Source organism: Hemicordylus capensis, chromosome 8 (assembly GCF_027244095.1).
Source record: "Hemicordylus capensis ecotype Gifberg chromosome 8, rHemCap1.1.pri, whole genome shotgun sequence".
In the NCBI taxonomy this organism is placed as follows: domain Eukaryota; kingdom Metazoa; phylum Chordata; class Lepidosauria; order Squamata; family Cordylidae; genus Hemicordylus; species Hemicordylus capensis.
In genome coordinates, this window is record NC_069664.1 from 15,707,166 (window position 1) to 15,720,362 (window position 13,197).

The 13,197-nt window shown below is 46.8% G+C and overlaps 1 protein-coding gene across 5 annotated transcripts in view; it reads right to left on the reverse strand.

The window, feature by feature from the left end:
* The window catches only part of KCNU1 (potassium calcium-activated channel subfamily U member 1), a 122,950-nt gene that overhangs the window by 84,440 nt on the left and 25,313 nt on the right, over nucleotides 1-13,197 (reverse strand). For all 5 annotated transcript variants that reach the window (XM_053269096.1, XM_053269094.1, XM_053269093.1 and 2 more), the window contains exons 9-14: nucleotides 12,136-12,227; nucleotides 11,076-11,186; nucleotides 9,806-9,911; nucleotides 7,527-7,609; nucleotides 5,942-6,011; nucleotides 4,304-4,456 (exon numbers count right to left, since the gene is read on the reverse strand). In XM_053269096.1, coding sequence (XP_053125071.1) covers nucleotides 4,304-4,456; nucleotides 5,942-6,011; nucleotides 7,527-7,609; nucleotides 9,806-9,911; nucleotides 11,076-11,186; nucleotides 12,136-12,227 — 615 coding nt within the window. The remainder of the gene's footprint in view (nucleotides 1-4,303; nucleotides 4,457-5,941; nucleotides 6,012-7,526; nucleotides 7,610-9,805; nucleotides 9,912-11,075; nucleotides 11,187-12,135; nucleotides 12,228-13,197) is intronic.

Below are 13,197 nucleotides of genomic sequence, written 5' to 3' on the forward strand. Positions count from 1 at the left end.
GCCTGGCATATAGATTCAGATTCACTTTATTACAATCATAGATCTATATACAGTTCAGATCTGGATATAAGGGTCTGTAAAAGTGAATATTCATACAAATATGTGTGTTTGTACACACACACACACACACACACACACACACACACACACTTCAGAGGTAAGCACCTGTATTAACCATCTCTAACACACCATGTGCGGATCTTAATCATAGCCATACAGAATTTGACCATCAGATGTGAGACATCGAGGCTATTCCCACAATCGGGCAAAATCGGGCTAGGGGAGCCTAGCATGATTTCACCTGACCGTGAGAACCACCAGGCTCGCAGGCGAGCCCGGTAGCCTCCAGGCGGTCAACCCACCAAACCACCCCTCCCCTTAAACCGGGTTTGTGGAGCGAGTGATCCGCAAACCCAGTTTTTTTAATCGTGGGTTGCTGTGCCACGGCTCCATGCTGCGGCTACTCACGAGGAGACCCCCAACCTGGAGGCTGAAAAGCAGCCTCCCGGATCGGGGGTCTATCCAGCATGCCCTGCGCACTCACACAGGGCATGCTGGAGCTGTGCGGTACACACACACACACACACACACACACACACAGAAGTGTATATAAAACTCATCAGGAGTTTGGGTATCTAAAAACAAGAGGAGCAATGAATCTAAGATGCAAATCATGATAAAAAGAGCATGACTGACTGTTTCAACATCGCCATTCCGACAAGGACACAATCTCTCCAAATAAGGGGCCCTCCTAAACCTACCCTCTAATACCACAGAGGGCAACACATCTATCCAGGCGAATGTCAGGGCTCTTCTGTGGGCCTGGCATATAATTTTCTAACGCCACCAAGGAGGGTCAATGTAGATAATACTCATTTGCTGCTGAGAATACAACTAAAGGGTTTGGGGCTATCTTGAAGACCTGTATGCTGTGGTGCCCCTCCTAAGGCATGACAGAAATATCCAAGGGTATTTGACATGGCCTGGTTAACATGCCCCTTCTTGCCCAATCATGGGGAAACTGCTGATGTCATGAGTGTTTTCCATTTTACTTGTGGCACAATGCAGGGGCGTAGCAAGGTTGGAGGGGGCCCAGAGACAAGATTTTAAAATGGGCCCCTCGCTGATACACACATACAAACACATTTCACAATATATAGTGCACTCACACTCACATCCCCATTATGAATACGGTGAATATCTAGTTCACATTGAATATAGTTTTTTTACTCTCTGCTCCTGCCGATCTCCAAGAGACTCAACATAATTCATAGGGGGTGCAACATGGGTGGGTGGGGAGTCATGTGATGTGCCTCTGGGGGGGGGCCTCGAGGCAGTGGGGCCCCAAGACGACTGCCTCCCCTTGCCTAATGTTAGTTACGCCTCTGGCACAATGCCTGCTGGTATTGCAGGGGCATGCCCAGAGGACCTTCCATGGCAGGGCGGGGCTTGCTGTTCCTGATTCGAGGCTTGGCCAGTGCGCAGACGCTTGGCAGATTTGCTAACCCTAACAGCACTTCTGCTTGTCTGTCCCTCATGAGATAAACACATGCCTAGCCTCCTACCAAGCCTCAAATGGTTGTGTGTAATGCCCTAATGTATGCTGATGACTTCGATGGTTCTTAAATGAGGCTGAACAAATTCATAGAGGGCAAGTCCATCAGTGATTACTCACTGGGGAGTCTACTATGGGGAGATATGGTAGAGGTTTATAAAAGTATGCATGGCATAGAGATAGTGGACAGAGAGAAACATTTTCCCCCTCTCTCAAGACACTAGAACCAGGGGTCACCCCATGGACTTGATGGCCAGGGAGGAAGTTTAGGACCAACAAAAAGAGGTACTTTTTCAAGCAGTGCATAATTAATCTATGGAATTCTCTGCCATGGGATGTGGTGATGGCCATTAGCATGGATGGCTTTAAAAGGGGTTTAGACAAATCCATTAAGACTATCAAATGCTACTAGTCTTGAGGGCTATAGGCCACATCCCGCCTCAGAAGCAAGATGCCTCTGAATACCAGTTGCAGGGGAGCAACAGCAAGATAGAGGGCATGCCCTCACCTCTTGCCTGTGGGCTTCTCAGAGGTATCTGGTGGGTCACTGTGGGAAACAGGAGCTGGACCAGATAGGCCTTGGGCCTGATCAAACAGGGCTGTTCTTCTGTTATCATAGCTGCCAAAAGGTTCAGAGGCAAGATGTGTCTGAAACTAGTTGCTGGGAAGCAACAGTAGAAGAACTCCATTTGCCTACATATGTATCCTTCCTGTGTGGGCTTCCCCATGGCAACTGGCTGGTCACTGTGGGAAGCAGGATTCTGGACCCATGAAGTTTTGAACTGATTCAGCAAGACTCTTTGATTGTCTAGGACCTTATGCTTGCCTTGGCTGTGTGTCAGCAGATAAGAGGTTATCAGTGAGCCCTCCCAAGATATTGGCACTTTGGCAGTTGCCTAAGAATGCTGGCGCATGTCACCAGTCTTGACTATGACTGATTCATATGTAAATATATAGATCTGCTACTTTTATAAGATGTTTGGCACTAAGAATCAACCAACAGGAGTAAAAGAGCAACCAGATCTCATCTTATTTCTATCTATGTAAACTGCTTTGGGAACTTTGTTGAAAAGCAATATATAAATATTTATTGTATTCATATTTTCATGCTTTATATTTCTAGCCAAATTCAGGAAAAACCATAAACAGACAGAATGATGTATTTAGGAACAAACGAAGCTGACTCAGACCATTGGTCCATCTAGCTCAGTTTTGTCCACCCAAACTGGCAGCAGTATCTCCAAGGTTGCAGGCAGGAGTCTCTCTCAACCCTATCTGGAGATGCCAGGGAGGGGACCTGGAACCTTCTGCATGCAATCAGGCAGATGTACTTCCCAGAGCAGCCCCATCTGCTAATGGGAATATCTGACAGTGCTTACATATAGCCTCTCATTCAAATACAAACCAGGACAGACCCTGCCACAAGACATACTATGATGATGATGATGATGATGATGACGACGACGACAACAACAACAACCAACCCAGTCCTGTAACAATTTAGTAGCAAACTACTACTAATTTACCAACCATTTGAAAAACTGGTTGGCCCCACTTCTTTGGAATTCTCTTCCCCTTCAGATTTGTCTAGTCCCCTCTTTACCGGTCTTTAAATCCTTACTAAAGACCTTTCTTTTCTACCGGGCATTTGCCCTGTAGTTTACTTTATTTCCTTTCCATTATCTATTTTAGTTTGCTATTTTTAATGTAATTTTGATTGTAATTTTTAATGTTACCTTATTTACATGCCCTTGTATACTGCCTCTGAGTCTTTGAATTGGGCAGCATATTAAATGCTTCAAATAGACAGACAGACAGAACGAACAAAAAATAACAATCTGTTCATAGAGCACACACCCAAAGCTTCCTTAAAAGCTAAAACATTTATTCTTGTCTTGTTGGTTTAATTTTCATCTTGGATGTTGCTGCCAATTTATTATTGTTTTATAATGTCATTTTATTGTTTCATTTGATTTATGAAGTGCTTCACAGCAATGCTCTTGAAGCAATTAACAATCAGAGAAATCAATATAAATGAGATATGTGAAGAAAATAGATTATAATAATCCAGCCACCCTGAATATTATTCTGGCACCCATATAAGCCCTGAACATTCTATTGGTCATAAAATCTAAACCATCTGCCTGAAAATGTACAGACACCACTCCTCTACAACAAATATTACTACTACAAATATTACTAGACTGCTTTTCGACAAAAGTTCCCAAAGTGGTTTACATAGAGAAATAAATAATAAATAAGATGGTTCCCTGTCCCCAATAGATTAATCTCTCTAAAGTGAAACATAAAATAGACACCAGCAAAAGCCACTAGAGAGGAGCTGTGCTGGGGATAGATAGGGCCATTTGCTCTTCCCCTGCTCTTCCCACTTTTAAAGGTGCCTCTTTGTTCAGCTGGTAGGGGAGGGGGAACCTTCGGAGACCCCCTGTGGCCATGGCAGCGCCCCCCCGAGAGGGTAAGTTGATTTTAAAAAGAATTTTAACTTTGAACCCCCCAAACAGGTCGGGGGGTTCGACTGATACTGAATGGAATGTGAGGTTCGGCTCGACATCAAGCCATTGAACCAAACCAGTTCAATGTTGAACTGGTTTGGTTCTGAATCAGTTTGCAGATCCCTATCCATAATCAGGGTAAAGTCAACTAAGGGTGCAGAAGATCCGTTATTTTGCCCATTGACCATTCTGAAGTAAGAGTTGGGAGTGTCAAGTCCTGGAAATGTGGAACTACCTGAGAGTCCTCTCTGATGAAGAGACTGGTCAACAACTTTGTCAGACCTGGCACCACACAACTCTGTGCTATTAATCCAAGCTTGAGTTCAGCAAAGCAGATGATACTGTCCCCTCTTCTCCAGTCCCAGTTGGGAAGCTTTGGGAGGTACACCTGTTTCAGGAGAAAAGAAGGAAAAATATAAATGGAGGGGAAACAGAAAATAGCGAGCTTCCCCATTTTAAATAAATGACAACCATTTCAGATTTCTGACACATCCATATACGATTTGTAAATTAGATTTTTTTTTTTAACTTTAAGGGTTTTTTCTTAAAAAAAGTTGCTATGGACCCAAGCAACTTGGTTTTGTACGCTCACATTGGGGGTGTTGTATAAAGTGATGCATATTGGGGCAAAATAAACCCAACTTCATATATACACTGATAGAGTCTGAGCAGCAGGAGTGACTGACCAGGAGAGAGATCAGGGGCCTGGAGTACCTTCCCTATAAGCCCTACAGCATCTGGGGCTTTTTAGTCTGGAAAAGGGTGACTATAGGGAGAGGTGTATAAAATGGTAGAGCTGTATAAAATTATGCCTGGAGTAGAGTGAGTGGAGCCACCTATATTGGGCAGTGGCGAAATAGGAAGATGCTGAAAGGGATGCTCAAATTCTCATACTGCGTGGGAGGAGGCGATGGTAAACCCCTCCTGTATTCTACCAAAGATAACCACAGGGATCTGTGGTCGCCAGGAGCCGACACCAACTCAATGGCACACTTTACTTAACCTATAGAGAGTGGACAGAGAAAGATTTTTTCTCCTTTGCTAACAACACTAGAAACAGTGGTCATCCCATTAACCTGATGGCCAAGAAGTTTAGGACCAATGAAAGGAAGTACCTTTTCACATCCTGCAGAATAAATCAATGGAATTCTCCACCACACAGGATGTGGTGATGGCCACTAACTTGGATGGCTTGAAAAGAGGCTTAGGCAAATTCATGGAGGATAGATCTATCAATGGCTACTAGTCTAGTGGCTGTAGGCCACCTCCAGCCTCAGAGGCAAGATGCCTTAAATACCAGTTGCAGGGCAGCAACGACAGGAGAGAGAGCATGCACATACCTCTTGCCTGTGGGCTTCTCAGAGGCATCTGGTGGGCCACTGTGTGAAACAGGATGCTGGACTAGATGGGCCTTGGGCCTGAACCAGCAGGGCTGTTATGAGTAGAGATAGTGAGGAAGGGTCCTCTTTAAAGAGGTAAAGAGTCTTTCCCCCCCACCCCCCGCTTTGTTGGCTCCCCTTTTGTTCTGGCTTTCTCTGATTGATCAACTGATATTCCCATGGCTCTCTCTCTTCCTCCTTGCTCCCTGTGCTGCTGCATTCTCCATCAGTCATGCAGCCTCTTTCTCTCACTCTGTCTGCTCTGCACTATGATGCCAGAAAGCTCAGGGACATGGGCTTTTCTGGCCAAGTATGTAATTGCCCAATAAACCATACTTGCTTTTGAACCTTAAGCATCTGTCTCAAGACGCTCTTTAATGGGCTTGCTCTTCTCACACACGCTTGCTTGGTTATAATCGGGGTGAACTACAACTTTTCCCCACCTCCATCCGCAAAGAGGCACTCAGCCACTGAGAAAGGCAAGAGAGACCAACCTTGTTAGAAGACTGGATGATCTGCACAATTACTCTGGTGCCTGGGCAGTGGTTCTTGATGGACAGTACCCTGCAAAAGAAGTAAAGTTGTTGAACACCAGCCACCACAAGCAGTCCCTGAAAGGATCTATGTCCAATAATCTTGCATTCAATGAAGCTGAAGTTAGCAACCTCCCTGATTGTTTCAAAAAGAACTCTAATTCAAAAACTTGCTCTCCCCCCAACCCGGCGCCAGTGTAGCCAGAACCTCAGGGGTATACTCGTGAGTCAAATGGGCTGTAACCCAAAATTTGGCTTTAAAAAAGTCAAATCTGGCAACAGAGCCCCAGTATCAGATATTGGTCCAAAAGAAGATCACCAGTGTCTTCTCATTTATTTATTTTTTGGGCTTGATTTGGTTCTGAGATGCATTTTGACAGCACTACTTGCTCCATCGTGATGGCCAAAGGAGTGACTGCTCCAAACTGTGGCAGATGTCACAGAGGGCCAGCATGGCACAGTGTTTAGAGTGTTGGATTGGGACTGGGAAGACCCAAGTTCAAATCCCCATTCAGCCACGAAGTTCACTGGGTGAGTCTGGGCCAGTCATGTATCTGTATCATGCATCATGTTTGGGCCAGGGAGAGGAGAGCTGGTCTTGTGGTAGCAAGCATGACTTGTCCCCTTAGCTAAGCAGGGTCTGCCCTGGCTGCATATGAAAGGGAGACTAGAAGTGTGAGCACTGTAAGATATTCCCCTCAGGGGATGGAGCCACTCTGGGAAGAGCATCTTGGTTCCAAGTTCCCTCCCTGGCTTCTCTAAGATAGGGCTGAGAGAGATTCCTGCCTGCAACCTTGGAGAAGCCACTACCAGTCTGTGAAGACAACACTGAGCTAGACAGACCAATGTTCTGACTCAGTATATGGCAGCTTCCTATGTATCCCTCAGCCTAACCTACCTCACAGGGTTGTTGTGAGGATAAACATAACCATGTACACTGCTCTAGGCTCTAGGAGGAAGAGCGGGATATAAATGTAATAAATAAATAAAATAAAATTGCAAAGAAAGCTAAGAGGGGCAGCAGAAGCAGTAGAAGGCTCAGCAGTGCATGTGGACTTGTCTTCAGATAGCATGTGTATATGCGTACATGTACATGTGGGATCACAAAGACTAACCAGCCTAATAAAAATTGTACTGATTTGAATACAGAGATACTACTACCACTGACAGACTTGATCTCACAGCACATAATTAACATATGGAACCCTCTGCCACATGATGTGGTGGTGGCCACCAGCTTGGATGGCTTTAAAGAGGGCTTAGACAAGTTCATGGAGGACAGGCCTATCAATGGCTACTAGTCCGATGGCTACAGGCCACCTTGGAGGCAAAATGCCTCTATGTACCAGATGCAGGGGAGCAACAGCAGGAGAGGGCATGCCCACATCTCTTGCTTGTGGGCTTCCTGGAGGCATCTGGTGGGCCACTGTGGGAAACAGGCTGCTGGACTAGATAGGCCTTGAGCCTAATCCAGCATGGCTGTTCTTAGGTTCAATAACCCAGCAGTTCCACATTGCAAGAAGCCCTCTTCCAGATCTTAGCTTACCTCATGATGTTGGAAGTATCCTCAATGAAAGGCTGGGGAGAACACGTGTCAGCTAAGATGAGACATGCTTCAGCTTGATCCATCTGTTTCCCAGAGAAAGAAAACAAAAAAGTCCACTCTTAGGCAGAAGCAAGTTGAATTGTGCTCAGTTGGAGTTACTCCTCCGCAATACAATACTCGATTGCAGCCTCAGGGGCTGGTTAAATATGGCTGCTTTTCCGCTCATGTACACATTCGCCCTGCAAAGCAATTTCGTCTTTATGTTTAATGATGGCTCAAGACTTATGGAGCCCTTTCTCACGATCGGTGAGGACGGTCTCGAGGGCGAGCGGGGAGGAAGGCTGCGTGCACTTACCTCCCCGCAGATGATCCCTCTTCTCTCCCTGGGCGGGCGGATCGCTCAGCCACATAATTGATGGCAGCTGCCGGCACCATGGAGGGTCAGGGGCTGGGATGCTTTGCCCCAGACCCCGGAACTTCCATAATGCACTGCATGAGTGTGCAGTGCATTATGAGGATTCCCCTGACACCGGCTGGGAGCCCCCCAGTCTCCCTGCGCCAGCTCCTACCCCAATGCGCTCTCTTAACCCCATTTAAGAGAGTGGTTGGCTTGGCGGGTTTGCAGCCAAGGTGCCTCCGGGATCGGGTGCAATCCCGGGGGCTCTCAGTGGCGGCCCGTGAACACGTCGGGGTGGGGTGGGGCGGGCGGGCGGTGGGAGGCACATTTAAAAGTAAATTAATTCAGTGCTCACCTCCTCTGTGGTGGCACCTGAACGCTGTTTGGAGCTGCAAGGTACCACCCAGCAGCCACTACGGTGGGGAAGCGCCTCACCACTCTGGCTGCTGGCAGAGGCTTGGCTCCATGGAAGCCAGGTGAGTGGCGGAGGAGGTGAGCACTGAATTAATTTACTTTTAAATGTGCCTCCCACCGCCCGCAGGTGCATTCACAAGACCAGGCTTGGCTCTTTTTTTTTGGTTCTGCCTGCATGTGATAGCATTTTAGAGTTGCAAGGAGGTCTCCTAGTCCTACCCAGAGTTGCTCAGTGCAGCAAACTGTTACAGTATCATTGAGAGCTGGCCTTCCAGACTCCGTTTGAAAATCTCCAGAGAAGGGGAGCCTACCACTGCATGAGGCAGACAGTCAAACAGCTCAACAGCTTGTCTCCTAATGTCAAGACTGAGTCTGCTTCTTTCTGATACCTTTTAGGGTACTGGTTCTTGTTCCAACAGGACTGACAGAAAACAACTGTGGTGGTTTGGGTTAATCCATTCCTTGATCCAGGCCAGGTTTTGAAATGGGGCTTTAGTTACTTGTATGTCAGTCCTGGAGTAGAGGCAGGGCTAACAAAGAGCCAGCAGCAAGGGCACCGAAAAGCACTCTGCACTTGCCTCTCTGTACATAAGGGAGCTCTTCTCACGATCAGTGAGGAGGGCTCAGGGGAGGTCTGCAAGGAGAGCGGGGTTCAATTACCCTTTCTGCAGACTCGTTTTAGAAGGAGGCAACTTAGGTGGCTTTGCCGCCATGTAGCTGCCAGGATCGGGTCCAACCCTAGCAGTTCACACATGTGCACGAAACCAGGGTGGGCTCCCTCAGCGGGGTTTTGCGTACACGTTTGAATAGCCACAATATCTATTGCATTAAACTATTAAAAATCCTGAATCCCCCAGAAGGAACAGCTGTGCAGTCTGGGGGTGCTTCTGGATCTGGGCCTCTCCCTGGTTTCCCAGGTTGAGGCAGTGGCCAGAGCATACCACAACTTGGCCTTACATACCACAACTCTTTCCTTTGGATTCTACGCAAAGGAGCAGCAGAAGACAGATATTTTAGGATCACTTGTATCCTTTCCTCCCTGACGCTAAACATCCAGGCTATTCACCATCTTTGTCACCCTCCTCCGAACCCATTACAGTTTATCAACATCCTGCTTAAAATGCAGTGACCAGACCTGGACACATGATTCCAAGTGAGGACTTCAAATGAAGTGAGCTTGAAATGTGAACTCCTCCCTGCTCTCATTTTGAGTCGCCATTTTGAGCCTCCTTCGAGAGCCAGGTCCAACTTGAAATGACTGATGCTACAAATATCTCTATATGGCAACTTTACTCAAAAGAGGGCACACCTTTTTGACCAGGTGACGTTCATATCTTGAGTCCATCCTTGCATGAACTTTGTGAGCATCATTAGGAAGAACTTGCTCTTTAGTTCCACAGAAGTGAACTCACTACTTGAAACAGTGTTACAGTAATGTCCTTTCTTGGAAATGCAAGGGAAGCCTTACCTTAATTCTCTGCAGATCTTCATATATCATTACAGAGCCTTCAAAGAAAGTGGTGTATGCAGTATAGCATCTGAATATAGTTTCCAGCTCCACGCAGGGGGCTTCTCTGGATAGAGAACATAATTGGCAATAGAACAGAAGATCCCCTCAGATAAGGGTCACATTACATGGTGTGTTGAGTCCATCATTAAAATTGATGAACGTCATTCACACGACCAGCCCTTTAGGGGAGGAGAGGGTTAACTTGGGAACAGAGGTTCCTCTGTAGCCATGGAACCCTCTCCTACTCAGCTTTTCCCCAAGTAGGTAGCCCAGCATTTATAACAAGTTGAAATGTGAGGTAGAGGAAAATAGCCCATCTCCTTTACATTTGGGATTCAGGTCATGTGGGTACACAAGTGAGGGAGACTGAGCCACACTGTGGATCAGGATTGCGCCAGTGACTAAGGGGATTTTAAGCTTGTTCCTTCTATAGTGTCAGATTGGGGAGCTGATCTTGTGGTAGCAAACATGAATTGTCACCTTTGCTAAGCAGGGTCCACCCTGGTTGCATATGCATGTGTGAGCACTGGAAGATATTCCCCTCAGGAGATGGGGCCACTCCAGGAAGAACACCTGCATGCGTGCTTAAGGCCCCGCTACCATCCTTCTGTGGTCCTGATCTATGGGAGGGGTCAATCCAGCTGCTGTTATGTTAAACCTATCGGTGCTAATAACAGGTTTAACACAACCATCTAAATGCCATCTGAAACATAAGCAGTAAAATACCTTGCAGAAGGGATATTTTCCCTTCTGTGCATGTGTATTTTTTTGAGAGCCACCACCAAAGGTGCAAGCAGAGATTTTTGTGCACTGAGCATCACCCTAGCTAATGAATCTGTCATAAGATAGAAGTTTCTGTTCTGAAATGATTACAAGCTGCAGAATAGGGTCCTAAAACAAAAGCCTTTAAAATTAGTGCACCCCTAGTTGACAGGCTCAAACTATCATACTTTGGATACATTATTCGAAGACCCAGTTCCCTTGAGAAGTCCATAATGTTGGGGAAAGTGGAAGGAAAGAAAAGAAGAGGATGACCAGCAGCAAGGTGGATGGACTCGATTAGGACAGCAATGAAGGCACCATTGAGAGAACTTAAAGGCCAAGTTGAAGACAGATCATCTTGAAGAGAATCTATCCATGTGGTCACTTTGATGGCAATCAATCAATCAAGTTGACAGTTATCAATGAAAGTCAATCTGATATTTCACAGACAATAGATAGTACTTACTCTCCCAAAAATACAATCTCTGTGGTAACCTCTTCTGTGTCCTGGGACAGGAAGTCCCTGAGGAAAGCAGTGACGCTGAGCAGATTAACATCACCACAGACAACAATATACCTACAGAAGGATGAAGACATTTCCATGGCTTGCTTTCTCATATCAGTATTGATCTGAGATCAAGATCACGTGTCTAGTAACACTTAAAATCAATCTAAAGTGCCACTACTAATCTTCCAAATCTTTAACAACCTCCACCAAGTTGCATGGGAGGATTGCTGGTCTATGGGAGGACAGCTGGTCTTGCGGTAGCAAAGCTCCCTACACTAAGCAGGGTCCACCCCAGTTGGCATTTGAATGGAAAACTACATGTGAACAGTGTAAGATATTCCCCTCAAGGGATGGGGCCGCTCTGGAAAGAACATCTGCATGCAGAAGGTCCCAAGTTCCCTCCCTGGCAGCTCCAAGACAGGGCTGAGAGAGATCCCTGCCTCCAACCTGGGAGAAGTCACTGCCAGTCTGTGAAGACAATACTGAGCTAGATGGACCAAGGGTCTGACTTGGACTAAGACAGCTTCCTGTGTTCCTGTGCTGAAGGGCCACTTTGTTAATATGATGCTATACTAGATGGGCCTTGAGCCTGATCCAGCAGGCTGTTCTTATGTTCTTATAGAGTCTGATGGTTATAGGCCACTTCCAGCCTTGGAGGCAAGATGTTTCTGAATACCAGTTGCAGAGGAGCAACAGTAGGGGGAGAGAGAGAATGCCTCTCAGAAGCATCTGGTGGGCCACTGTGGGAAACAGGATGCTGGACTAGATAGGCCTTGGGCCTGATCCAGCAGTTCCTCAGCCTCCAAGCCTGAGAAGCTCAGTTCCAGAGCTAATCTAGCAGGCCAGCCTCCAGACTGGGATAGAAAACTGCTTTCATGTATATATGCCTCCTAGTTGGTCCAGGGGCACATGGAGTTTCATATCCAACATCTACAAAATCAAGTGATGCCATAATATTTTACAATTAAAATATAAATTGCAAATTAAATTGCAATAAACATGCAATTAAATTACTTACTTTCTGCCTTTCACACCCTCATAGAAACCTCTGTATCGTTTGGTGTTTCGAAGGATGTCTACCAGTTCAGTCATCGCATTTGCAAACAGGAGCTAGGGGAACAGAAATTGAATTTAGTCTTCTATGAAGGATCAAAGCATTGAGGGGATGTAATGGAAATATTCTGATTAGCTCTTAGGGCTGTGCATCAAATTGCAACGATAATAATTTCTGATAGGTGTATACGAGCTGGCTCGGATTTGAGCTGGCTTGACTCGAAGGCTCATGCATGGAACGAACCAGCCCCATGCCGGTCCGAATTCAAGTTGAGCCAAGCCCAACTGAAAACCTGCCTCACAAGCCGGTTCGAGAGGCTTGGCAGGTATAATTGTAAGTGGCTTTTGCAATAGTAAATGTGGGGGGGAGGGGGAGAAAAGGTAGTCTTTACCTTTAAAAACAATGGCTACAGTGGAGACGGCAGAGGCGGTGGCAGGGGCTCCTTCAACCACGACTCCTGCCAGCCTCCCAAATGACTCACCCTGACTTCGGAGCCTGTCTGCCTCCCCTGGGCTAGGAGCCTCTTAGGATTAAAGCACACATGTACCCTGTGTCTCCATCAGGGCACATTCCCAGAAGGCTCCTGGCCCCAACGGAAGCAGATGGGCTCGGGAGCCCTCAGGGCAAGTGGTGGGGCAAGGTGGCTGGTGATCATCATAGGAGCCAGAGGGAAGCTAGCTGAAGCGGAGAGAGCTGAAGGCTGCCTCCCACCACCCGGGAAGCAGTGCGGCCAGTGAGAGGCTGGTGAGTGGGTGACTGTCAGTTTGGAGGAAACAGCCAGCAAAAAGGCGAGTGGTAGCAGCAGTGGCAAGGTGGCATGCTATGGTGGGTGCAAGCACGAAGAGGGAGGCTGCCCGTGTTCAGTACATGGGGCCATTCCTACATGGAGATGCTACCAAGGGACTGAAGCAGGGACCTTCTGCATACAAAGAGGGGTTTGGTCACCAAACTACAGCCCCATCCTCTGTGAAGGGGAAGGTGCTCTGTGTATGTTCAGAGCCCGTTTTGGAATATTTGTTTGTGTGT